This window comes from Dermacentor albipictus, chromosome 7 (genome assembly GCF_038994185.2).
Source record: "Dermacentor albipictus isolate Rhodes 1998 colony chromosome 7, USDA_Dalb.pri_finalv2, whole genome shotgun sequence".
Classification (NCBI taxonomy): Eukaryota; Metazoa; Arthropoda; class Arachnida; order Ixodida; family Ixodidae; genus Dermacentor; species Dermacentor albipictus.
This window is the reverse complement of record NC_091827.1, coordinates 69,493,987-69,518,585: the sequence shown is the minus strand read 5'-3', so window position 1 is coordinate 69,518,585 and position 24,599 is coordinate 69,493,987. Positions and strand designations below refer to the sequence as shown.

Here is a 24,599-nt window from a genome sequence, read left to right as displayed (position 1 = left end):
AAGAGCTCGCTGCTCGTAGGTTGGCAACGCATTTGCTGGTTTCCATTATTTTTCGTTTTGTTCCAAAACGAAGCATTTTCAACGCAGATCATCCAAACCAACGCATGCCTTACCGTGTAGTGTAACAGCAATATATTTACGTGACCGAATGCATCGAGACCCGATGCGCTTTAAAAAAAGAAGCATGCATGGGGCGTGATGTGCGTTCGTTTCTCTATATTGCGAGCGCCAAGTGGTCCCGTGGCAGGGCATTTCTATCTACGTATGTGCGTTTATTGGATTTGTTTTGCCCCGTGTTAATTTTATTTGGTTGTTCTAGATCTTGACGCCCTGTGATATTTCTCCTGTACTTCACAGAGTTCGCGGTTGTGACCACACACACCCACCCACACACACACACACACACACACACATATATATATATATATATATATATATATATATATATATATATATATATATATATATATATATATATATATATATATATATATATATAGTTCTCCATTAAGTGCTCTCCACTTTTATATGTACCCCCCACGCAGCTGCCCACGCATGTCACGTACGTGTCTCACCTTCTCAGCTCACATGATGGGGTGCGGCAGGCCAAGAAACCGGCGCCGCACGTTTCGATCGAGTCGCTGCGCTCCTTCATTCAATCGTGAACCCCGCGGAGGGAGCAAATGGGGCTGTGTCCCCTCGGGCCTCTTTTGTCTTGACTGTTTGCCAATCTCGGTGGGGAGGGAAGGGGGGGGGGGGGGGGTTCAGGCACCGGTGAGCGCACGGCCCGGCGCTGTAGCACTCACGCTGGGCGTGCGTGCGTGCTGTGTGTAGCAAAGACGCGCGTTCTCTGTTATATACGGGCTTTGCCAGTTTGACCGTCGCCTACACAGAGGCTGGCTGTCACCGCGTCTTGTGTGTGTGCGCGCGTGTGGGTGTCTTCGCTTCGCGGACACCTGCGTGTCTTATGCAGTTTCCTGACTGAGAAACATTTGCGGGCTGCCGGAGCGAAGCAGGTCGAGACCCTTGCGGCAGTTGCGGAGAACTTCGGAGAGACGCCAGGGTGTCGCATGCCGGCTTGATAGCATACTCCTCCCTAAAGTGCGCCCTTGGCATCTTATCAGAATAAAGGCGGGATTGACCGGTGATATGGGTAATGAAAGACAGCACTATATATATTAGTTCAATCTGGTAAAGTATTCTTAATGGCACACACTCAAGAGGAGTAAGTTAAGGTGTATTGGTGAATTGCCTTGCTGCAATAGTAAAGCGACCGCACTTGTACGTTGATTGTACGTTGAGACAAGACGCAAACGCATGAGACGCGAGGGGGAGGGGGGTGGGGGACGTCGCTCTATAAAGCTATACTGTATCAGCACGCCACGGCACTCGGGTCTACGTAATTGTTTATCGGTAACGAAGGACTTCATTGCATTCCAAAGGACCCAAATGCGTGGGACGTATGGCATGTTTATAGAACTTCTTCGGGCGCTCGAATGGCCCAGATACGGAAAGTACGTTGAAATCCGGCATACGTCATGCTAACGTATACAGGCGTTGATCTTTCGGCGCAAAATTAAAAGTTTGGCCTCCTTTAGATGGCGATAACCATCTTTACAGGGAAACAGCGCAGAAATCACAAAAGGTGGAATGAGGCACTACAAATTTCGGCGCTGGCTGTTTCCCTGTAACGATGACAGAGATGGAAACTTTAGTGATAAGCTGGAGCAACCTAAAGCAACAAACCCAGCTCGAAACTTTGCTAATCTTTTTTTCCCAGCATTTTCAACCACAGGTGGCTCCTCTCACGGTTAGAGCACAGCTGGGTTTAATGCGCGATAACGTTATTGCTGCAGTAATTGGGATCACGTTAGCAGAAGTTGGCATGATGGAGGTAGCGTTGCTGCGATCTCTAAGACATGTCTGTTATGTCTATAGTCACCACCGGACTGAGCCTTTTTCAGTGGTTTACCTTCAACTGGCGTCAAACGTCATCTCACGTCACTTCTCTACAGCTTTAGATCTGACGTCAACGTAAGACATAATATTTGGAGAGGAATACGCAGTTCAGACATTTAGGCATGAGAACTTCGTGCCGAGAATGTTAAGGGGGTGAAAAAGAAATGGGAGGAAATGTGTGCTCGTCTATCGTGAGATAAAGCACTTTTGTACACGTATCGGAGCAAGCAATTTCTAAGCCTGCTTCTTCTTCTTCGGCCACCTGTGTGACTGACGTCTCACTCTGCGGTCAAGCACACACACACACACACATACAAAAAGAAAAGAAACGAAAAACAAGAAAGTACGGGGCGGGTTGTGGCAAGAGCGCGTCGCGAAAGAGAGAAAAAAATGAAAACGCCTCGTCGCAGTCATGCTTGGCCACAAGTGTGACCGCATTCTTCCCGGGGCGGATATTATATCCGATTATCCGCACTTTGTAGCCTCCGCATACAGCAGCCCTCTTCTTGACGTCGCGGTCTTTGATAACTTTCTCGGTATTAAGCCCCGCAGCGCTCGTCCAGTTTGCGTGTGCGTGCTTGTGCATGCGCTATAGCGCGTGGGGAGAAGACGAGAACGCCCCCCCCCCCCCTCCACCCCCGCATCGTCCAGGGAAAGACTGACAGCTGCGTCCGAGTGCGGAAGCGCGTCTCGGAAGCCGTGACGGGCTCACGCGCACGCACGTATACGCTTTACTTCGGCCGTATATGGCGCGTGACGTCCGCGTTGTTGACCGATGCGTCACGCCCTGCTCGTGTGTGTGTCTGTGTGTGTGTAAAGGAGGCGAACTATAGAGGGAAGGGGCGTGCGGTCGTACGTCCCCTGGTATACCTATACACGGACGCCCGCGAGCGCTGCTAAAAGGTGGTCGAAAGAATGCCGAAAGTGGAGAGGGCGTTCGTTATTTGCTCTACTTAAGAAGGTGCCCGCTTTTGTCTCGCTTTGTTCGCACGCCAGCGGCAGCAGCGACTTTGGGGAGTGCAGTGATGACCCGCCGGGAGATCGGCCGAGGCACGGCCGAGGACCTGGACGAAAGAGGGAGGGGGGGAGGGGAGTTGAAAGGGGTAGGTCGGATGGGCAGGCCAGAGCGTGCCACGTTGTTCTCCGTGCCGCGTGAGTTCCCCTTTTCTCGGCCCCTTAAACCTACACCGTTCGCCCGCGCATTCTTGGGGGCATCGAGCCCCCCCCCTCCTCCTCCTCCTTTCGGGCAACGACTGTGGCTCGGCTTCTGGCTTGCGTGAGCCGGAAGGGGTCGTTGGAGTCGTCTGCAGTCGTCGTCTTAGCCTTCACTCATCCGATCTCCCTTTTCAGGGGGGGGGGGGGGGGGGGGGCGACTTGTTTGCTCTTCTTTTCGGCTGCCCCGCTAAACTCTCCGCGCCGAAACGAAGGCGCAGTCTGTGAAATGGGAAGAATTTGAGAAACGCACCGTGCAGGTGTCTCCTCGTGGAGCCCGTGGTGACGTGTTACTTCTTCCCGAAACCTTTGCGGCCTTGGTAGAGTATAGCCTTAGCGCTTGTGTGTGCGTGATTTGTAAGTTTGGCGTGTTTGTGTGTCTGTGTGTGTGTGTGCGTGCGTGCTGCGGGTAACGCTGTTTCTTGTTCGACGCGCCTGGCTCGTGTAGAGCGCTCCCGCTGGGTCCTCCTGGCGAAGCGCTATAGCACGACAGCCAGCACCGTTCCTGAAAAGTCCACATGCCGTCGCAGGTGGCCGCTTGAAAGACCCGCGCTGATGGCGTTTTGATGTGGTATAGGAAGTCTATGTCGCGGGGGCCTGTCGCTGGGGCCGTGAAAACGTGACGAGCGCCTCTCATCTGATGCACGTTATATATAGGAGCGTCTGCTGCCAGTGTTGTGAGCGATTTGCTTGCTTGCTTGATTGATTGCTTGTTAGAATCTCGTAACGTGTCTAACTCGGTTGCGTCGTCAGAGTTAATCAGGAGGAGGAGTGTTGCATGGTAAAACGAAAAAAAGTGCAGGCACCGTGTCCCTTAACGTAAGTCTGTAAATCTGTAGTTAGATCGAGTTTTGTAGTGTAAAGCCGTGTCTTGCGCCAAACAGGTTAGTGGTATGGAAGAAGCTTGTGACGCGTATATATATTTTTTTTTAAGTGTGATCGCATTATTGCGGCATCGATTGAGTTCTCTTCACTATGTTCACATAATCTAAAATTCAAGTGCACGCAATCGCGTCTTCCTCTGTGCTTCCCGGAAGGCACCGAACCAACTGCGCTCCTCTATATTCCAACAGGCTAGACTGGCAGCCTCTGTCGATCGAAGGGCGACCTATACTTAACATTGCGTTGAAAGCCAGTCGTGAACGTGCGTTTGTGTGCATCGAAACCGCTTTCGCATACGTGCGACGTAATCAACGGAAGCAGAAAAGTGAGTTAATTTGCGTAGAAAACGGGGCGAAAAGACGACGCCATCATCATCGTACTGTAGAGTTCCTTCGGTTTGTTATACCAAGCACAGTCACCGGAAATCTCCGCCACTGCTCTGAGGTCCCGCGCTTTGCACTTCGCGGTGCTGATGTTTGCATCAAGTACGTGTACTGTTTCTCTGCGCGTGCGTGCGTGCGTGCGTGCGTGCTTAGGGCCGATTTACGCTCGAGCCGCCCATCGCTGCAAGCCGCACCGCACGCGTGCGGTCGTGCGAAATATTGCACGTATCAAACACTTGTGCACAAATTTCGGTTTACAATGTGTAAGGTATACACTGTGCACACAGTATAAATGGTAATTTGTGCACAAGTGCTGGATACGTGCAATTTTTCGCGCGACCGCAAGCGTGCGGTGCGGCTTGCGGCGATGGGCGGCTCGAGCGTAAATCGGCCCTTAAGTCCACTGAAGCGTGCCAATGTATCCGTCTTGGCTAAATCTACAGTTTTCACCCTTAAGTAACAGGGAAAGATGCGGCCAAAAAGAAAAGGAGAGCAACAATGCAAGAGGCGTTAAACTCGCATCTCGATGGTTTATTGAAAGCAAAAGAATTTTTCAAGCACAATCGAGTCGCGTGAACTCTGGACGCGAAACAGGAACAAGCGAGTTTTGCCTTCCATCTGAGTTGCCTCTTTCCTTCTTGTCTGTGTCTTCATCGTCCTGTTATACTAATAATGGTGAAGCTATGGACACCAACTCGCCCACAACTCTGGCAAACAGTTTTCAATCATCTTGTAGTTGATCGAGCGAGACACTCGACATAAACTGCATTCGCCCTCTGTCGTTTACCACACTTTACACTGAATTCCCCCTCCATCGCTCCTTGATTCGTGGTCGCCGTCTTCTCTAGCGCTGTTTCCGCCCCCCCCCCCCCCTTATTTTTTTTCTTTTCGACCTTTTCCCAAGACCCTAAACGGTTCGTTTAGCGCTGGGGCAGCTGTTCACGTTATTGACGGAAGTCTTGCGAAACGTACTATTAACTACAGACGGGCGGAAACCTCCTGGGAACGGCGTCCGAGTTCCACGTCTAACTTAACAGAGGCGCTGTTCGTGGCAGCTATCCTGCGTGTTTGACGCGTTTGAGAACGGTATATAGGAGGGGGGTGTTCGTCGCATCGCCTCCCGTTTTGCGAGACGCCCAGCTCACTCGCGTCCTTCATCGTGTCCCGGTGGAGGCGCGAGTGAAAAAGATTCGCGCTTGTGTGTGTGTGTGCTCGAGAAGCTGTAGGCGTCCGCAGCACTGCGTATATGCTGTACCGTATGTATATGCGGACCAATACATGCGCAAACAAAGACCGGCAGTGTGCCGTCTCTCTCTCTCTCTCTCTCTCTCTCTCTCTCTCTCTCTCTCTCTCTCTCTCTCTCTCTCTCTCTCTCTCTCTCTCTCTCTCTCTCTCGTGAGCATGTGTGTGCGCGCGCACGCGGCGTAACGCTCTGCGGTATATACGTACAGTTGTGTGGTCCTATTCTAATTCGGCTGGGGCCCGAGGTACTCGATCGTCTTGGACCCATCCGTCCCTCGGCCTTCTGCAGCTTTCTCAATCTGCTCCTGTCGGCAGCGCGTGCGGTGCGGGTCCCCTTCCCTTTCCACACTTGAGGGTTCTTGCGGGTGAGGGGGAAGGGGAGGGTTGGCGTTGGACGCAATTTTACTTTAGCGGCGCGGCCCCAGGCCTAAGTTATTAGAGAGTTTTAGTATTGGGGACGCAAGGCATTGGGGCCCCAAGCGCTTGGGTGCGTTTGCGTTTGCGTACGCAAGCAGAAACGTGTTATAGGTTAGCGGCCCCAAACGCAAACCGCAATGAGGTCGCATGCGCTCGCAGCACCACCAACGTCTGATCGTTGCTGCGTTATCATGTTATAAATGATGAAATGAAGCATATGAAGTAAAGTACATTAAACTCTTTTTATTAGAAGCAGTTAATAGAGAGGCATACAGCGTCCGGTAATCGGGTAAACGCAGGCTGGGGCGTTGGGGCGGAGCCATGAACTAGAGTGACCTGCATGGTGCTGCCACCTGGTGGCGCAAAGCTCAAACAGACAAAAACAGCTAATATTGCAGTAACCAAGTGTCTTTTACTTTGCTGCGGGTATACATTTTTGGCAGCAACACAATTACGCCAGTGCCGAAAATTTACACCAGCAGCGAAGTAGAATAGACTTGGTTACAGCAATATTAGCTCATTTTGTCGATTTGAGCTTTGCGCCGCCAGGTGGGTGCACCATGCAAGATGCTCCCGTTTATGGCTCCGCCCCAACACCCCAACTGCGTTTATCCGAAAACCAGACACCCTAAACCTCTCTGATACATATAAAAACGACGTCTGTCGACACTTGGCGAAAGATTTATTAGATTATCTACCCGCTAGCTACTCGTAAGTTCTCCTACACCGCAAGAGTCACGTGGGTAACGTGACCTCTTAGGGGCAGCGATGTTTTCGGCCGCTCCAACAACCCAAGGACGCAAGTAGACGTAGCGGTCTGCGCATGCGCAGTAACGTCGCCCCTAGTTCTTGCGTACGCAAGCCGCTTGCGTCCCCAACACTAAAACTCCCTATTGTTCCTCAAGTGTAGGTGGGCGCCAGCGCGGGCCCCCCTTCGCGACGGCTCGCCGTGACGAGTGGCCACTCGATATCTCCTATGCGTTCGCGACCCGTCTGTATATGTCCCATGCGTTCCCGGCCCCTCGCTGCTGATGGAATAGGAGAAAAATCGAACGGTGTTCCCTCCCTGGCTATCCTCCTCTCTCTTCTCGCTTTGTCGCTGTGTTCTGTGTATCGTCCGGGAGCAACGGCTTTAGCGCATTTGTGCCGTCTGCCCGTCTTTCCCCTTTCTTTAATTTTTCTGTCCTTTCCTAGGTGTTGTGTTCCTTCCTGGTGACCGATAGGTTGTGTTTGTACGACTATTAATTTTGAGAGTTGTGTCTTGGCTTTAGAAGCCGCGTAGCGTTAGCAGAGCCCTTCGGCATTTCGTGACAGTGTGGGGTACGCGTGACATGGCATGAAGTAAACGGTGTCTCTAACCAGCTAAGTATGGACAGCTGGGCTAGTTGGTTGTGATTAGCATTATGAAACATCGTTCCAGCGCACAAATGAACAACACTGGCGTTCGTGTTGTCTTTCTCTTCTCGTCCTTGTTCATTTGTTCGCTGGAACGATGTTTCATAATGTCTCTAACCAGGACGGACTTTATCTAAGCCGAATTTGCGTGGCCAGCGCAGCATTTGCCAATACCAGGTTAGCGACCGATAGCAGGCAGTGCGTAAGATTACGCGGGTAAAGCTGTACAGATTCTTACGGCACGGCTGTGTACACTGCCGATATTGTCCCAACACATTTCCTTACTCGGTTACAGAAAACAGCAAAATAAATTTTATTACGGTATAACTGCACTTCCTGCTTGAACAAGGGTCGAGCGAAGGAAGTCTCAGGATGTGGTCAACGCTTGGGCAACGCAACTTGTATTCGACCCTGACAGAGACAACTCATCTTGTGGAAACCTTGGCTAAAGTCTAACACGTTTAGTTATACAGTGCAGTTCACTATTAAAGAAAACACGCGAGTGCAAAGCACGTCTGGATTTTCCCCTGTGGCAACTGTGCGACCGCCTAGATACCATGTGTATGCCTTGTGGTTGGTAACTGTGGCAACCTTTCTATAGAAAGGTCTGCCCAGGTGTGTATGCACACCTGGCATGTGCGTTGGCATTGCTTCCGCAGGCACATGCAGCTATGGGCACCAACGGAGTGAGAGCCGCACGTTTCAGTGTTCCCCTTAACAGCGGGCCGCACTAGTTCGACCACTGTTGAATTACAGTCGAGCGCCTTTGCAGCGAACGCCTCTACAACGAACGCCTCTACAACGAACGCCTCTACAACGAAATGACATCTATAACGAAGGAATAATTCTGTCCCGGTTCTCTTGGGAGGGGTGTGGTGCTCGACCTTTACAACGAAGTGACCTGTATAACGAATAATTTCGGAAGCCCGAAGTACTTCGTTATAAAGGCGTTCGACTGTACTTCAGGTTTCCATCTCCCTGTCAACTTCTGTCTCGTTAAGATTTCTAATCTCAGCTCGAATGTTTCGGTTTCACCATGTATTGCCCAAACGCAAAGTAGATTTGTAGATGAAAACGCAAAGTAGATTATAAGTAGATTTGTACGCAAAACATAATTAGATGTTTTTCTTTTTTAAAAATGCCTGATAAGGACAGTAAGTACGTAATTCATTAGTATTTGGTTTTCTAAACTATTCACAACTGAAACCTCGTTGCAACGCATCAAAAACTCTACTATATATAAGCTGTGAGTTAATTTTCAGAATTTTGAGCTGTCAGACACGGCACAGCATAAATGATACCTTGAGCATTGCAGGGTTCAGTACGCAAGTGCGATCAAAAAGCGAGGGAAACTGAGAAGCTGACTTTGACCTCCGTGTCTTAGTGCAACGTGTTCTCCGAAGTGATGCCATGGGGATCGTCAGAATGGGCAATGTGAGTGGCGAGTTATCGTTGGACCTGGTTATCCGTCTCCGGTTCGCAGGCTCATTTCGCACGGTTGGTAGGATGTCTGGCAAATCTGTCTATCTGCCAGGTCTGTCTGTCTGTATGTCTTTTGCGTTGGGCTACCGCGGCGCCGTTTTCCCATCCACTTTCTGGGGTATTTATGTTAAGAGCATCACCCGTGTAATGCGAAGATGAGACCGTTCCCCACCTGCGGCCAGTTCTTTCATTCATTCCCATTTACATTAATTTATCATTTCTTGTAATTCAATTAGTAAGTACAAGTAATTTGCTCAATGCTGTCCTTGGTGTCTGTGTTTGTTGGCTTCTTATGGTATGAATAATAAAAATCGGGCCCCTCGGTTCCCTTTCTTCTTGATTCGTCATACCATTTATACTGAGGGTGATCTGATCTGAGACCTACTGCGAACTGTGGTTGACGTTCGAAAACTCGCCGGGCGCACTTTTAACATTTACTCGCAAGTTGAAGGAAAACAGGCAAGGGCCGTCGTTTCGCGTGAGACGTTTTAAAACGAGAGCAGCTATTTCTTCCTTTGTGGCCGTTGAATTCGTCGCAAGGCGACACCTACAGCTGACGGGTTGCCGTTGATCGTTGGAAGCCTGTTCATTGTGACGCGAAAAGTAATTTGAGGCTGTATGGCTGGCTGCCTGGCTATGTGTGCGCGCTCTTGTGCTAATCTAGGAATAAAGCTGAGCTCATGAAACAGCAAATGGCGCTAGAGGGTTGGATAAACTCTCGCTGTACTCTGTAAGGCACCTTGGGCGCTCGGCCGTCATCACCGACTCCGCACATGCGCGCGGTTCGCCTGCGTTTTTGTTGTATGGCCCCGTGGGGCACTCGGATTGTGTCACGTGTACGGGCTCAATCCAATCCCGCTTGCAGACGGGGTACCGCAAAAGTTTCGTTACTCTAAACATTGCGAACTGGCTTGCGTAAGCGCAAAATGCGCTTTTCTTTGGGTTGGGGGGGGGGGGGGGGGGGGGGTGCGGTACATTGATCTCTCCGTTGCTTTCTATTTTTTGTATACATGCTGATGTGTTCCTCTGCTAAAACGTGTTATATTTACGTTCAGTTTTTCCATGTGTAACATTTGTAATTGTTTATTTTCTGATCAGTGCTCGGTGTCTGTGGTGTCGATCGCAGCTCTGCGTTGTAGCCGCGACAGTTTTCCGTCGCTCCCTTTCGGCTTGCCTTTCTTCGCGAGTCGTGTGTGTTGAGAGCGATCTTCGAACCTGTACGAAAAATTAGGGAGAAAGGGGCGAGCCTATGCTTCGCTTTCTTTTCCTTCTTTCCCCCGCTTTATGGATTGCTTTGCAAGATCGCGTTCCGGACATCGTCCTTCCGCCGAGCTTTTTTCGAGAGTGCCTTGTCCCGCCACAGGATTCCTTGTCGTTCCGGACCCGTGCGTCGCCTGCGTAGCGTTTCCCGATATCCAGAGGCTGCCTCCCTATACCGCTTATGCTTCTCGAGAAGTTCACCGTTGTCTCGCCACATTTCTCCTTACACTTTTAATTCGTATTATTCTCTCTCTCTTCTCTCTTTTCACTTCCGTCCGCACGTGGCATTTCGATTTGCGCTGAATTTGAATTCCGCCGAGTTTTGGCATTATGCTTAAGCGGCTTGGCCCCAAAGTCCGCGTGACCTCGTACTCTGATTCGTTCGCTATTGTGAGCACACGTTCTCTTCTCGTTCGCTACATCGAATTCTTTTTCGCCCGATAGATGGGACCGCGTTCTATCATTATGTTAAGCAGGGACACCAGAAGCCTGTATGACCTCCCGTTTTCGTTATTTCGCTATATTGAGGTTATGTACGCTCTCTCGTTCGCTGCGGTGAATTTTGTTGTTCTTCGATAAATGGGTCTGAGTTGGAGCAGTAGCTGAGCAGGCCCATACCAGAAGGTCCGCACGACCTCCCATTTTTGCCCATTCGCTGCACTGAGAACGTTTTTGTTCCATTTCGCTATATTAAGTAATGGACTTTTTTCTTTTTCTTTCGGAAGAATAAATTGTGTTGAGGAGTGCCAAGAGGTCGCAGCGGCCGTGTGCACTTAATGATACGCACCCTTTGCTCCTCCTCGCTGCCTCTTGTACGCACACTGCCGGGGAAAGCTCCTCCACGCTTTACCTCGTTGTGGCCTCCATTGTGGTCGCCTCATTTTCGTATCCGCGCATGCAGCTGAACTCTCTCGTCATGCTTCGTAGTGGTTCGCCGGAGCGGCCGCGCATTTTTCGTGCCGGGGGTGCGAACCCGCTGACGCCACTCGAAAGTGCCCGCCTCTTACGAGTGGGCCGCCCTGCGTTTGTGTTTCGCGAGCTAAAGGGGGAAGGAGCGTGGTTTGAGCTTTATAGAGGGGGGTATGGGGGGAGGGGGCGGTTAGGTACAGACGTTTTTCAAACAGCCGTCGAGCTCTCGTGAGGACATTGCAGGGACCGACGGGTCGTCCTTCCAAACCGCCGTGGCTTCGAACATTGGGCCTCCCGTCATTCGCTTCATTTCTCTCTCTCTCTCTATCTCTCTCTCAGTCATTCTGTGCGTATTCTATTCTGTTTGTTTCCGATGTAGGGCGCATAACTTGCCGTTCTTGCGGTATTAGCATTGTCCGCGGATTCTCCAGCGCTGAAAAGAAGAGTGACGTACAGGGCGGACGCGGAAAGGGCTACGGCGTATAATGCCTATAGAGGAAAGCCCTCGCTCCCTCATACTCATCCTCCTCCTCGGCTCTTGGCGCCTTCCACTCGAGGTCTCCTTTGTTTTCTCGAGTGTTTTTCGAACCGAACCTCGGGTCGCGGGCGCCGGACGCGTCAGACAAAGACCCCCGGTGGCCGCCTTCTCCGATCGGCCGCGAGGAGCGCGGTTTGAATCCCCTCTTCACGTTCCCCTGCACGGGCTTGGACCTCTCTAGCTGCTGCTGCTGTTGCTTCGGAGACCTTCTCTGTCCCGGACAATCTGCTGCGTTTCGTCGGTTTCACTCCCATACTGGCTTCTTCTGTACCGCTTAAAACTTTCTTCTTCTTTTTTTTTTAATCGGCCATTCTTGTAACACTGCATGGTTCGCGCCTGACTGGTTGGTTTGCCGGAGCACATCTGGTCTCGGGGAGGGGTCTTGTTTGCTGGCGGGCGTGCGTCAGTGGTGCATACCTCGCGAAACGTCGGCTCGGATGTGTGACGAACTATACACGCCTCCCCCCCCCCCTCCCTCACCCCCCCCCCCCCCTGTGCGTCTGGGCCTCGTTGAACTGTAAGTACACGCTGGAAGCTTAGCCGCGTTGTCAGCTGCTGAACGCGCGATGTTGCGGTATCCAAAAAATGACTGCGTGCCCGAGGTTTGTAGGTGCTCGTTAGACAGTCCCGGGGTCGAAATTAACCCGGAACTCTAGTGAGACGACCGAATTGGACCACCGTGGTGCTTTTTCGCACGTTCGATTATCAAAGGAGATACCGATAGAACGCTTCGGACGCGTTTCGTGTCATTACGATTTTCTTTTCTTTTTGTTTTTCATTTGCAGGATTGATGTGTATACTGATCCGAGGCGGAAGAGGGCCATCGCGCGAAATGAAAAGCTTGTTCGGGGCGCTTCGCTTGTGCGTTTTAGAAGTGTCGTTTAACGTTTTTTTACGATTACGGCATATTAGGGACAATTATATGCGCGCGGCTCTAATTATTGGTTATTGCGACTATATGGGATGTGCATTGGTCGAAATTAAGCAGCGTGCAGTTGGTCGCACCCTCGACGAGTCCTTTGCTCTGTCTTCGAATCTTGCGGACTTGACTCGGAGAACGCGCGTTCCTTGCAACGTTTGGGAGGCGCTGTAAATGAGGACTTGTACGCAACGAATTGCGTGTAATTAATTACTCGTAATCAGTAACGTTTCTTGGTAATTTCTTAATTTGACAATTACTTCTTATTTCACTTTGTTTATTTATGTATTCTTTGCTCGGTAACTGTCGCTGTCATTAAGTTACATTTTCCAGTAACCTGTTGTATGTAACCCGTTGGATTTTGTTTTCTTTTTTGACGAGACAAGCTGTAACAGGCGATGCAGATTTTAACACCTAAATTTCGCGGGAACTGCGGTGCCTAAAGTTACGAAGGCATCTGTTACGTGGGTTACCTCCTTTCCACAATTGCAGCGTCCTGCAGATACGCCTCGATCACCTGAGCATGGCAGGTTTGTCATTTCCACCTGTCCTGAAAGTCGGACCTCACTTTCTTTTTTTTTTTTTCAATTTCTCTCTCCCGCTCTCCTGGAAGCGCTTATAGGCGCTGTTCATAGGCGGTGGGAGCTCCTGCTCAATTCAATTATTCGCGCCTATATACACACGTGACTCAGGTACACTTATTTGTCGCGATTGTATCGCATGAACATTATTTTTAGGACGGAACAATATGCAGGTTTATGCTCAAATATATTACAGATTTGGCCACATTTTTCGAGGAACGTGAACGTTTACATGACGTCCGCTATAATTAACCATTGAGTGAGTCTAGACTGTTAACCAGTCCACTCGACGTTCGCTGACAAATTGAAAACGGCGCTTATGTATGCCTCGATAGCGATGACAATCGATGCGAAGGAAACACCTCCAGATGTTTTTTTTTATTTTTTAACTGTCTGTTTCACCATCGGGAGTGCTTTTCTCCCAGTGCTCCATAGAGGACCCAGACGCGAGCATCGCGACATAGGAATACCCACAATCCTTTGCGCAAGGAGTTGGTGCGTCACAGCACGGCGTTTATCTCCGGCGCGCATATAGAGCGAGTTTTCAGTGTCGATGCCCGTTGTGTTCGCAAGGACGTGAATGAAGATTAAATTTTTTTGAAAGGCAATTGATAGTGAGAAACAGCGTGCGTGAAGGGCTGAGGAGGACACATAGAAAGTGCCAGGCCAGCTCGTTCTACTTGGGCAGTGTACCTTTGCAGTGTTTATCAAAGCAGGGAGGAAAGTAACGTCGAATTAATCAATTACTTTTTTTTTACTAAGTGTTCAGTTACTTTCGTGGGCCCCCTAATTGGTAACTGTAATTAGTCGCATTTTTGGGGGAAGTAATTGCAATCCGTTTCATCTTGTCTGCGTGACGTGTACAAGTCTGGTTGAAATGCGTGCCAACAAACGGTGTTTTTCCTGCACTGGTTGACGCTTTTCTCGGGAGAGAGAGAAGAGGGGAGGGGGGGGGGGGAATAGGCCTTTCTGTGCTTTGAGTTCCGTGTCTGAGCTGCGCTGCGAGGCTTTTCCATGCACTAAGCATAAAACAAGCTCGGGCTCTGCTAGAGGCTTCGTTACCTGTTGCGCGTCCCCTAATCAAAGTGTAGAGTATACTTAGCTATAAGCGCAGGCTAGGGGAGGACTTTAGCGAACATTGTTTAACTGCGCGAACAAACGAACCACAAAGACAGAGAGGGACAAGGACGGGCGCAGTCCTTGTCCCTCTCTTTCTTTGTGGTTCGTTTGTTCGCGCAGTTAAACAATGTTCGCTAATATCTACCAACTCGCCCAACAACAAGTTCTACTAAACTATAGGGGAGGACTATTGCCCCAGGCCGACCTCTCTGCGTTACCGCAATAAATTGTCCCCTCCTATCCCCCCTCCCTCTCCATTGGTTAATTGCATCCCTCGCAAGAGTCCCTTAATGGGTTCAAATGGTATATGTGTGGTACGATGGTTTCGTTAGCTCCGGGTTTAATTTTTTTTTTTCGTCCGTGGTGCGAAGATGCAGCATGCACTCTAAGAAAAAAAGGACTAAAAGGGGTAGGGAGGTTAGACCTTTTGGGGACTAACTGATTTGCCACAACCATTAGTCCTTTTGGGGACGAACTGCCATGGGATGAACTGTTACTCTCCATGCGCTTACTCCTTTGGGGACTAACAGTTGCCCCTGCCCGATGGTCCTCAAGGGAGTAACGGTAATTCGTTCCGATGCTCCGCAAAGGTGGAATTAATTAAATTACCATTTATACCCTAATAAAAAAATTAATGAGCTGAAAAAAAAAACGTGACCGAGGGTAGGGATTGAACTCACGCCCTCTCCCTCACAAGTCAGGTACTCTAACGACAACACCGCGCCGCTTGGTTGAGAAGACCAGATATTAAGACAAGGTTAAGCATGGGCACGCAAGTGCGGCAATATAAAAGTGACTCCGTATTTTGTGCAAGCTATGCAGCGAGGGTCTTACGTTGAGTGTACTTGCAACCATAAGCGACTTCGAAAAGAAATCAGCCCGAGTATTCTTAGGGTGATTTAAACTGATGCACTACGCCATGTATACGTGTAGCGAGCTCAAACGGGGCACCGAAGACGACAGAGAAGGGCAATTTCTCTGTCCCTTGGCGTGTGCCGTTTGAGCTACACATCGCTTCAGTTCGCAACCTCCTTGGAACGGAAGGAACTTAGGTACTATTGACAAAGAAAATCTTGCCGTCTATCAATGACTTGCGCGTTTAATGTGTATCACTCACTTATGGGGTGCTCACGAAGGACATGCCTCTTCACATTCCAGTTTTAAGTTTCAGGTAATTTTCTCACGAAGAGGCAAGGTGCTGCTTTGCCTGTAGTTCAATAGACAATGCACGAACTTCGAACATTCACGATTTATTGACAATACCGTTTTCGCCGCATCGCTCCGTGACACGGACGAAAACAGCGAAGTCCCTGGGGAGTAACTGTTGCCGTTCGTCCCCCCATTGCTCTCTTTCCGAGCAGGGACTAAACACTTACTCTCCGAAATTTGCACACGGCACGCACATTCATGCAGTTAGTCCTTTGAGGGACGAAAAGGCCCTTTTTAGGACTAACGGCGCAGTTACTCCCGTTTTCCCCGGGATTTTTCTTAGAGTGTGCAAGTAGCGCTTTCTCGTTTCAAATAAAGCTTTATTCATTTATTCATTCGGAGCAAACATAGCTTCAAAAGTCGGCGCTCGTCTCGTCCTTCGGCATCTTGCGCGCACGAATAGCTCTTTTCACTGTTTGATTTTAAATCGTAGGGTAAGAGTCGCGTTTACGAAGGCATATCCTCCGCCCTCACCGGAATGACTGCTAGTGGGCTGCATGCTGCCGTGCGCCGACACTATCGATCACCTTTCGTGCGACTGTACTCGATCGATTTCGTACGGTGCGCATTGTGGCACGATTAGACGATTGACCTTCAGTTATCTGCAGACAAGGTCCTAGAATACACTATTCTCATTTTATCGCCGTACACTGTATTAAAGGTGCTTCTTCCGTTTCCCGAGATATATACATAGGGACCTGTGTGATCGCCTTTGGCCACATAACACTTTCTTCGCGAACGCATGTTCTCGATAAACGTTCTCTTTCTTTCTCTCATCTTCCCAGTCCCCCTCTCTCTCTCCCTCTCCTTTTCTTCACTATAGGATGACCCACCATTACCCGCTGTAACATCCCTCTTCATAATCCGCGGCGAGCTCGATGTCGTGAGTTCCACCCCGGTGAAATGGAAGTAACGCTCGTGTACCTTGATTTAGGCGGACGTCAAAGTTCCCCAGGGGGTCGAAATCAATCCGGAGTGTCCCACTATGGGGCCTGCCTCATAATCAGATCCTGGTTTCCGCTGCAGGACGAAGGCCTCTCCCTGCGGTCTCCAATTACCCATGTCCTGAGCCAACCGATTCCAACTAGCGCCCGCGAATTTAATCATTTCATCGCTCCACCTGGTCTTCTGCCCTCCTCGATTGCGTTTCCCTTCTCTTGGTACCCGTTCTGTAGGCCTAATGGTCCAACGGTTATTGAACCGTTGCATTACGTGACCTACCTGCCCAGCTCCATTTTTTTTCCTCTTGATGTCAAGTAGAATATCGTCTATACGCGTTTGCTCTCTGATCCAAACTGCGCTCTTTCTGTATCTTAGCGTTATGCCTAGAAATCTTCGTTTCATCGCTCGTTGCGCGGATTCCTTAACTTGTTCTCAAGCTTCTTTGTCAGTCTCGAAGTTTGTGCCCCATATATATATATATATATATATATATATATATATATATATATATATATATATATATATAATTGAGTCGCGTAAGTAAACTGTGCTCGCTGTACATGCGTGCGCGGTCAAGTCGCACACACACACATGCGCGCACGCACACACACACTGGCCACCATTGTCCCGCTGCCTGCACGGATTGCCGGTTCCCTATAAACACGGGGGCTCGGTTTCGCCGATCACTCGGAACACCCGCGATGTCTGTCTCTGTCGTTGCACCGTGCCTGCGTGTGACGGCGCGGCAGCGAGCTTCGCCTGTACGTGCAGTAGTTCCTTTAGCCAAGCCGCCGCCGACTCGTTGTTTGCTCACCTCTCGATGGTGCGCGCTTTCTCGCCGCACGAAGCGGCGGCACAGACTCAGCCCCCCCCCCCCCCCCCCCCCCCTTTACCGCCACCCCCCAAACCGTATTGAGCGTGCGAAGGCATCGCGGCCACAGCGAGCGCTGGCTGTGGCCGCGTTATACTTCTACGATATATACGTTTATTCTGGATTCTCACTATTGTTTTCTTTTTTCTTCGCGGTGGTCGATGTCTTGCGTGTGGTGGGCCGCGGGTTTCCACTGCCGTCGTCTCGTGCAGCCTGGAATGTCTTTTTTTTTTTTTTTCCTCAGCCTCGACGGCGAAATGCGGCGCTGTGGTTTCAGGGGGCTTTCGCCTGGATCTCGCTGTTTGTCGAGGTGTCTGCGCTTCTTAAAGCTCCCGCTTCGCCTTTACTTCTGACGCTGCTCGCTCGGCGTAACATCGCGCGCCCGTGTCGTGTTACTCTGCTATTAGCGCAGCGGAGACCGTTGAATGGTTCGAGCACGAGGCGGCCGCGGGCCGGGAGTGGTGCGTGCTCTAGCTCGTCCTCCGATTCCTCGCGCGAATTTTTTGCATCGCAAATTTCTGGCATCGCGGACGTGCCAGGCGCCGCCTGCGCGAGTTTTGCGTGTTCCGTGCTGGTCATTCGTTCAATTTAGGAATTTGGTAAGACGTAATTTTTTGGCCCCCTAATTATAACGTGTGGTTTACCGAGAAGCCGGTCATTTGCGCAGATTCTGTCCGGGCGCTCCGAAGGAAGCGATGTGCTCGCCGTATCGTGATCTCCCTGTAATTGATCCAATGAGCTTTGCTTTTTTTCTTTTTGTCTTGCTTTGTTCCTTTGTTTTGGTCACACTGGTTGTATTTTGTTAGACCTGGAAGTATGGCATCGATGTCATTAATAGTTACAGATACAACGCGCACTTAACTGTAGCCCTGGGCGTCTTCGGTGGAGGCGAAAAATCAAAACTTTCTCTCTTGAAACGTCTTCTCTGGGATATATTTCTCTGGGATACGGGTTCGCATGGTGGCTGCGAGCTTCAGTTATAGCCTTCTGCGGAAGTTTGTCGGGGCACACGTTTATGCAACCGTTGCTTGAGAACTCATGTCGAACTTCTGCTCATTTTCTTTCTTTAGACAGCTTTAGTTACACGTACGTAGAGGCTTCACGTACGCAAACGTGAAAAGCCTACGTACCTTACGTGCACGCCATCTGAAACGCTTTTAGCTACACGTACGCGACGCACGCCAAGAGGGACCCCGTAGCTCCATCTATCGGGAAATGTGAACACGGCGGTAGCCAATTCAATTCCGTCGCCGTGTTTCGATGCGAGCCGTCTGCGCGCGCGCGGCCCGCTATCGCTTGTTCGTGATCTTGCGGAACTCCCGCGCGAAGCTGTCTACGTGCGCAAGAAACGCACGCAAAGAATCGAATCTCGCGTACGTCCGTGAGACGCGCGCGCGCCCGCTACTTTCTACGCATGCGCACTGCTCGCACGTAGAAGCTCTACGTACGCAAAGTCTCTACGTACGTGTAACTAAAACCGTATTTTATCTTTTTCTCTCGTCAGGGGCCTCTGGTCGAGGCGGCTACAGGCAAGACTCTTCGCCTGGCAGCAGACATCTCTGGAGGTGGGTGGTGCTTCCCTTTTGGACGCTGCAGTCGACTACACCGCGAATTACTTCGATATTGGTTGGGTCAAGCGTGGTACAAATGTGGAAGGTGGGAAGAAGCGTATGCTTCTTTCTGCGCTCCTCTGCACTCGCTAACGGTGTCAACAAAAATAGAAAGTTAAAAAGAAAAAGAAACGGGCAAGCAAGATCGACCCGTGATCTGAGACGGACACTTTAGCACGGGGGGAAAAACATTGGCACGTGCATGAAGGAAGCAAAAAAAAAAATGAAAAAAAGAAGGAAAGTAAGGTTATAAGAGATGAGAAAAGGCGACACAAAACGTGTCAACAAGCGCGAGTCGCCGTGCTTGTCCTAAATCTTTGAACCGTCGAAAAAATATGCAGCTGGAGTCCGTTAAAAGTCTCCAATTGTACGCTATAAGATATTGAAATCAAGTGTAGCTACTTCCCCTCATTACGCATTCGGCCCGGACGATTTTGCTATTTTTTGTTTGTTTCCTTAATGATGAAGTGGTGGCACTGCTTGTTTCCCTCCCCCAAACCTTGTTTCTTTGTGGCATTGTGTCTCGCTGTGTAGTGGCGGTGGAGACAGCTACCAGCGGCAGCACTCCGGCGGGTACCAGGGCGGCGGAGGAGGAGGAAGAGGCGGCTGGTCCCCGCAGCAGGGCAGGAACCAGGGCGGAGGGGGAGGACCCGCGCGTACCGGACCCGGTACCGGCTGGGGACAGGTGAGTCGCGCCTAGCGGTACGCGACCGCGCACGATGCCTGGTGCTGTGGGGGCGGCTCTACCAACACCACCTAGAAAGCACAAGGCCTTTTCACTCCGATCCATGACGTCATTTCATTTCATTTTATTACCTTAAAAGCCCCGTAGGGGCATTACATAAGGGGTGGGCATACATATATTTATTATACATCATTTTTAGAATAACAGAGCATAAGTTAACACAGGCGAAAATTAAGTACATAATTCCATCTAGTACACACATAGATAGCATATCCTGTTCATTTTTTTTATTCTAAAAAAATGGTCTGTCAGTCTTTGCATGAATGTAGGTGCACAGGTTATGGCGGCAATTTGGTGGGGCAGGTTGTTCCAATCTGTTGCTGCGCGAAAGAAGAATGAGCCTGGAAAAGTGGTAGTATGAGTGCGATGTGATGATACACGGGCAGCGGGAATAATGTATCATTATTGTTACTATCATTACTACTATCATTATTGGTACTATCATTATTATTGTTAATAATGTTACTTGTCCCGACTGCCATAAAATCTAATGGGGATTCTCCCGAGTATGCAGCAGTGATTTTGACGCCACCGCTTTCGTCGCGCCAGCCTTCTGAGTGGAAATTTTGGGCCAGATAGCGTGACGTCATCGATGGGAGTAAACAGGCCTCGTTCTATCTAGGTGCTGCTGGCTCTACTCACCCTCTACGCTCAGACGAATAGCTTCGAAATTCCTCGTGTGAGCTAGCGGCTTAATTGGGATAAATTGAGAATCTGGCCAAATGTGGCGTATACGGTTTGTCGACAAGCAGTGCGTCGTATTGTTGAATGGTCAAAGGATAACGCGAAGCGATATGAAAAACGTTCCGACGTTAAAGCAAATTCCGCACACGTACCTGAGGAAGTCCGTTTAGGAAAATGATGCTCGAAGAGAAACAGAACAACACGGTTCTACAGTGGACACAAATGGACAAGTGGACACAAGTCAATCAATCGAGTCAGCTGAATAATGTATTGTAAACATGCGCACAAGGACATACTGAGTGTTAACGCATTGGCACAATTCCTGGCCAATTTCGTTAAAGAAGGTTATTAAGGCATTGTGTCTCTGGTGACTTGCTATACACAGCTAAAAGCTAAATTAATTAAATTCCTAAAATCTGGAGTTTTACGTGCCAAAACCACGATATGATTATGAGGCACGCCGTAGTAGGGGACTCTGGATTAGTCTTAACCACCTAGGTTTCTTTAGCCGAAAAGCTAGGAACTTATTTCGTATTTTCCCGGGATCGTGAACGCGTACTAAAAAAAAAGGAAGCATCACCCGACACTTTTGAAGCCTAATCATAAAATATATAGAAAAGGCTCATGGGAAACTGGTTCTAACCACGTGATAGAAAAGCGGTGAATGTTAGCCGTCGGACAGGCGGAAAGTATGCGTAAGAGTAGAGTGGGTGGCAAAGTTCCTCGAGCGGCCAGTCACGAGACAGTTTTCCGTGTATTCGCGGGCTTCTTTCACGCTCGGAAAAACACTTTTATGTAGCACGTATTGAGCAACAGAAAACTGTATCGGAGTTTTTCATGGTGCTCTACAATTTTTCTCATCGACACTTTTCATCTATTTACAATATTTGAGAAGTTGATTAATTAAGACTAGTTATTTAGTTAGGCGGAATGTAAAAAATAATCTGAGTATCTCCAAGCGACAGCGGGCAGCATTACCTTGGTTCTGTCCAACTACGTGGCATTTTGCATGTTTCTAAATCTTGGTGCATGACATTTGGGACACCCTGTGTAGCGCTGTTATGCGTGGATCAGTTGGGCTATCTAGTAAATTGAAATGCTTAGTAACCTCACCAAAATTATGAAAGCACAAAGGCGAAAACATGTCTCCGCTTGTATTCATTTAAACGAATATGGGAGAGAATTGGCTTGGGCGTTTCCTGCATCCTTACTGAGTCGCAAGAACGAAATTTCGCTCGAAAGAATCTCGGTTCGTTTTCTCGTAGTGGGGGCTCGAATAAAGGCGGAAGAAGTAACTAAATATTGTGGAAATAGAAGAGGGCGTAAACGATTGGCGCAACCATTCCGCTTGACCAATTTTAGTATTTAATAAAGATTGCCTAATTTCACCCAAACCTTGGCCAATCCACCACAGTGGGTGTGCGCCATCGCATAAGAAATACCATACCATACGATACTATTCTGCGTTTGATCTTTATGGAAGTAAGGATAACCTAAACAAGCCAAGAAATATTGCCTCTTGGACTACGTGCACGAAACAGATCTCTTCGTATATGTTTAATCACGTATATATTAGGCCTAAAAAGACATGCTTCCGAAGTAGAGGGAGAGTAAAGCAAGAAAAGGCAGGGAGGTTAACCAGACGCACGTCCGGTTTGCTACCCTCTGCTGCGCAAGAATGGGGATATACAGACGAAGAGATAGAAACACAGAGAGAGAGGGCACTTGAAGGTGCACATCGACTCTACAAAGGGTCGCAGAGAGTTGTCGAAGTTCAAGCATTGTAGTAAATATATATGTAGTATATACAACCCAGCCATCTTAAGTCGCAGTTACGTCTCACAGATACAACGCGCTGAAGCTGCCCCGAAAAGCGGGCGCGTCCCACTGTCCATAAAAGTTGACATTACGCCGTTTCTGCGCAGTCATCGACTTCGCCGCACATTCCACGCTCCCTGCCTGCACCACCCCGGGATCAACAGCAGCACGGCTACGGCGGTCAGCAGCAGCACGGCCAGCGGCATCACCCGTACGGTGGTGGCGGTGGCCGGCAGCAGATGGCGCCTCCATCGTCGCGCCAGCAAGGTGGATACCAGCAGCAGCAGCGGTATCATCAACGTCACCCCACCTGGTAGCCAGTGGCGGCACCAGCATCCCCCCGCATCATGCCTCTCATTCGATCACGTCTGTGTACATCAATAAAGCGTCGCACGACATGCTCGTTTTAACTAGGCGAAGTCGGGTCTCCTGTCCTTTATTATCGCCCTTAATTGTGTGTGTCTCCGCTATCAGAAAGAGCCTCGAGCGTTTGACTGTGGATGGTGATCATGCGTCGCTGTAAGTGTTACTCAACACGACGGGACTTGTATAGGGCGTGGCAAGTGCGAAAAAAAAAGAAAGCTGGCATTTTTAAGCCAGCATGCCCTTACATCGGCCGACCTGTACCCTCCTGTTATGCAAATGTGGGGGGCTGTACCCAACCCTAATTTTGTTTCACTTTTTTTAGTTTTTATTTCGGTAGCAATTATAGGGATGATCGAGGTGCGTTCGCGCCGTCGGCGTTGTCGTGCGTTCCCTCTCAGCGGCGCATGCGCGGAGGGTCTCCAGCGGAGCGCACTTGGCTGCAAGAAACGACGAAGCGGGAGTTCGAAGCCGCCGTCGATGCTACGCTGTGTCGCCTCGGTGGCGCAGCAGAGTTCTGCCTTCCGCCGCTGGCACGACCGCTGCGCGCACGCACACTACAAACACACAAACACACTAACGTTCCTGCTGAGCTGCTGCAGGTATGCTGTGTGTGTGTGTGTGTGTGTGTGTGTGTGTGTGTGTGCGTGTGCGTGTGCGTGCGTGTGTGTGTGTGTGACGTTATCTAATATTTCACTGGGCGCTGGCAAACGCTGGCGGTCTCGTCGCGTGCGCCCTTCAGGGGCGATGCCTGCAGCACCACTACCGGCACGACATATGTTTGCGTGTAACAACTTGCGTGCTGCTTACTGCTCGTTAGGCATGCTTGCCAACTCTCCAAAGTTTCTCGTAATTCTTCTTACTTTTTTTTTTACAATTTCGGGTTCATATTCTACGATTTTAGTAATGTTACAACCAAGTTTTACGAAGAAAAAGAACGGTTCTGTTCGCGAAAACGTTGTAAAGCTGTTGAAAGATGGGAGCTATACGAGATGGCAAAATTGCGCACAAAGAAATTGTGCTGGTACCTGCGAAGGCCCTCCTAATAACAGTGCAAGATGCTCTGTGCCAGAAGGGTAGTTGCCTCGAGGAAGTTTATTCAGGGTTCCCAAGCGGGCCAAATCGGCGGCTGTAAATGCGCCGCAATAATTTGCTGTGACCTAAAGGGTGTTGTGTCAGTCTCTGCTGTTCCAATTACTTTCCTGCAGAGGTTGCATGCTGCGTCTAAAATTAGTAAAAATATCGGTTATAAGAAGCGAACATCTGCCCAACAGAATGTCGGTGCTCAGGGCAAACGAAAAAAAAAAACGCATGTTCGTTTCAGGTGATCGAACAGATGGAGTTTACATAACTGCCGAAATATGTTTACGGTGCAGTGTGATTTGCAAACTTCCTATAAGTTTATGCCATACTCTTTGATTTTCGGCAATCGTTTTCCTTTTCTTTTTTATTTGCCGTAAATCAAAATTCTGGTTGCTTCAGGCGATAGGATTCATATTTTTCCCTTATATGCAAGAAATTTCATTCGGCACGGTTCAGCGGTCGTCTCATAAAAGCATTTCTGCGTTTTTAACGTCTATTTACGTGAGCAAGTCGGACTTGAACACCAGCTAAAGCTTGTCTTTAAGTTCTGCAAGCACAAGGAGATTCACGCCAAAAAGCACTCGTAGTTAACTCGCGGTGGCTACGCATACCGAAAGCACTGTCTTCAATACGTCACTGCGCAGCTTGAGGCGTTCGATTGCCTATTCCTACCGTTTCGTACAGCCTCCCGCAGCTTAACCTTAAATACAGTTCGTTGTTATTAGAAATTACATTCGTCCCCATTTTTTTTAATGTTTAATTGCGTATGTACAAATAACTGCATTTATGTTGAATGATTGACCTCTCCCCTTGCTTGTATGCCTTGAGGGTACAATAATAAACAAATATACACTCGGCGAGCCGCGCACGGAACCTTGAAAAGCTTGGCATCCCGCAGCCGTGTCGCCAACATCTCTGCCCTAATTGGTCTGCGCCGAGTAGCTCCTGCTCCGTCGCCGTTTTATAGCCATCTCTA

At 49.5% G+C, this 24,599-nt stretch overlaps 1 protein-coding gene across 1 annotated transcript in view; it reads left to right on the top strand.

The window, feature by feature from the left end:
* Window positions 1-22,596, top strand: part of Rat1 (5'-3' exoribonuclease 2 Rat1) — a 119,226-nt gene extending 96,630 nt beyond the window's left edge. The window contains exons 31-33 of the mRNA XM_070522364.1: window positions 18,825-18,885; window positions 19,465-19,615; window positions 22,285-22,596. Of these exons, the coding sequence (XP_070378465.1) occupies window positions 18,825-18,885; window positions 19,465-19,615; window positions 22,285-22,494 (422 nt within the window). The 3' untranslated portion in view covers window positions 22,495-22,596. The remainder of the gene's footprint in view (window positions 1-18,824; window positions 18,886-19,464; window positions 19,616-22,284) is intronic.
* Window positions 22,597-24,599: the final 2,003 nt, after the last annotated feature.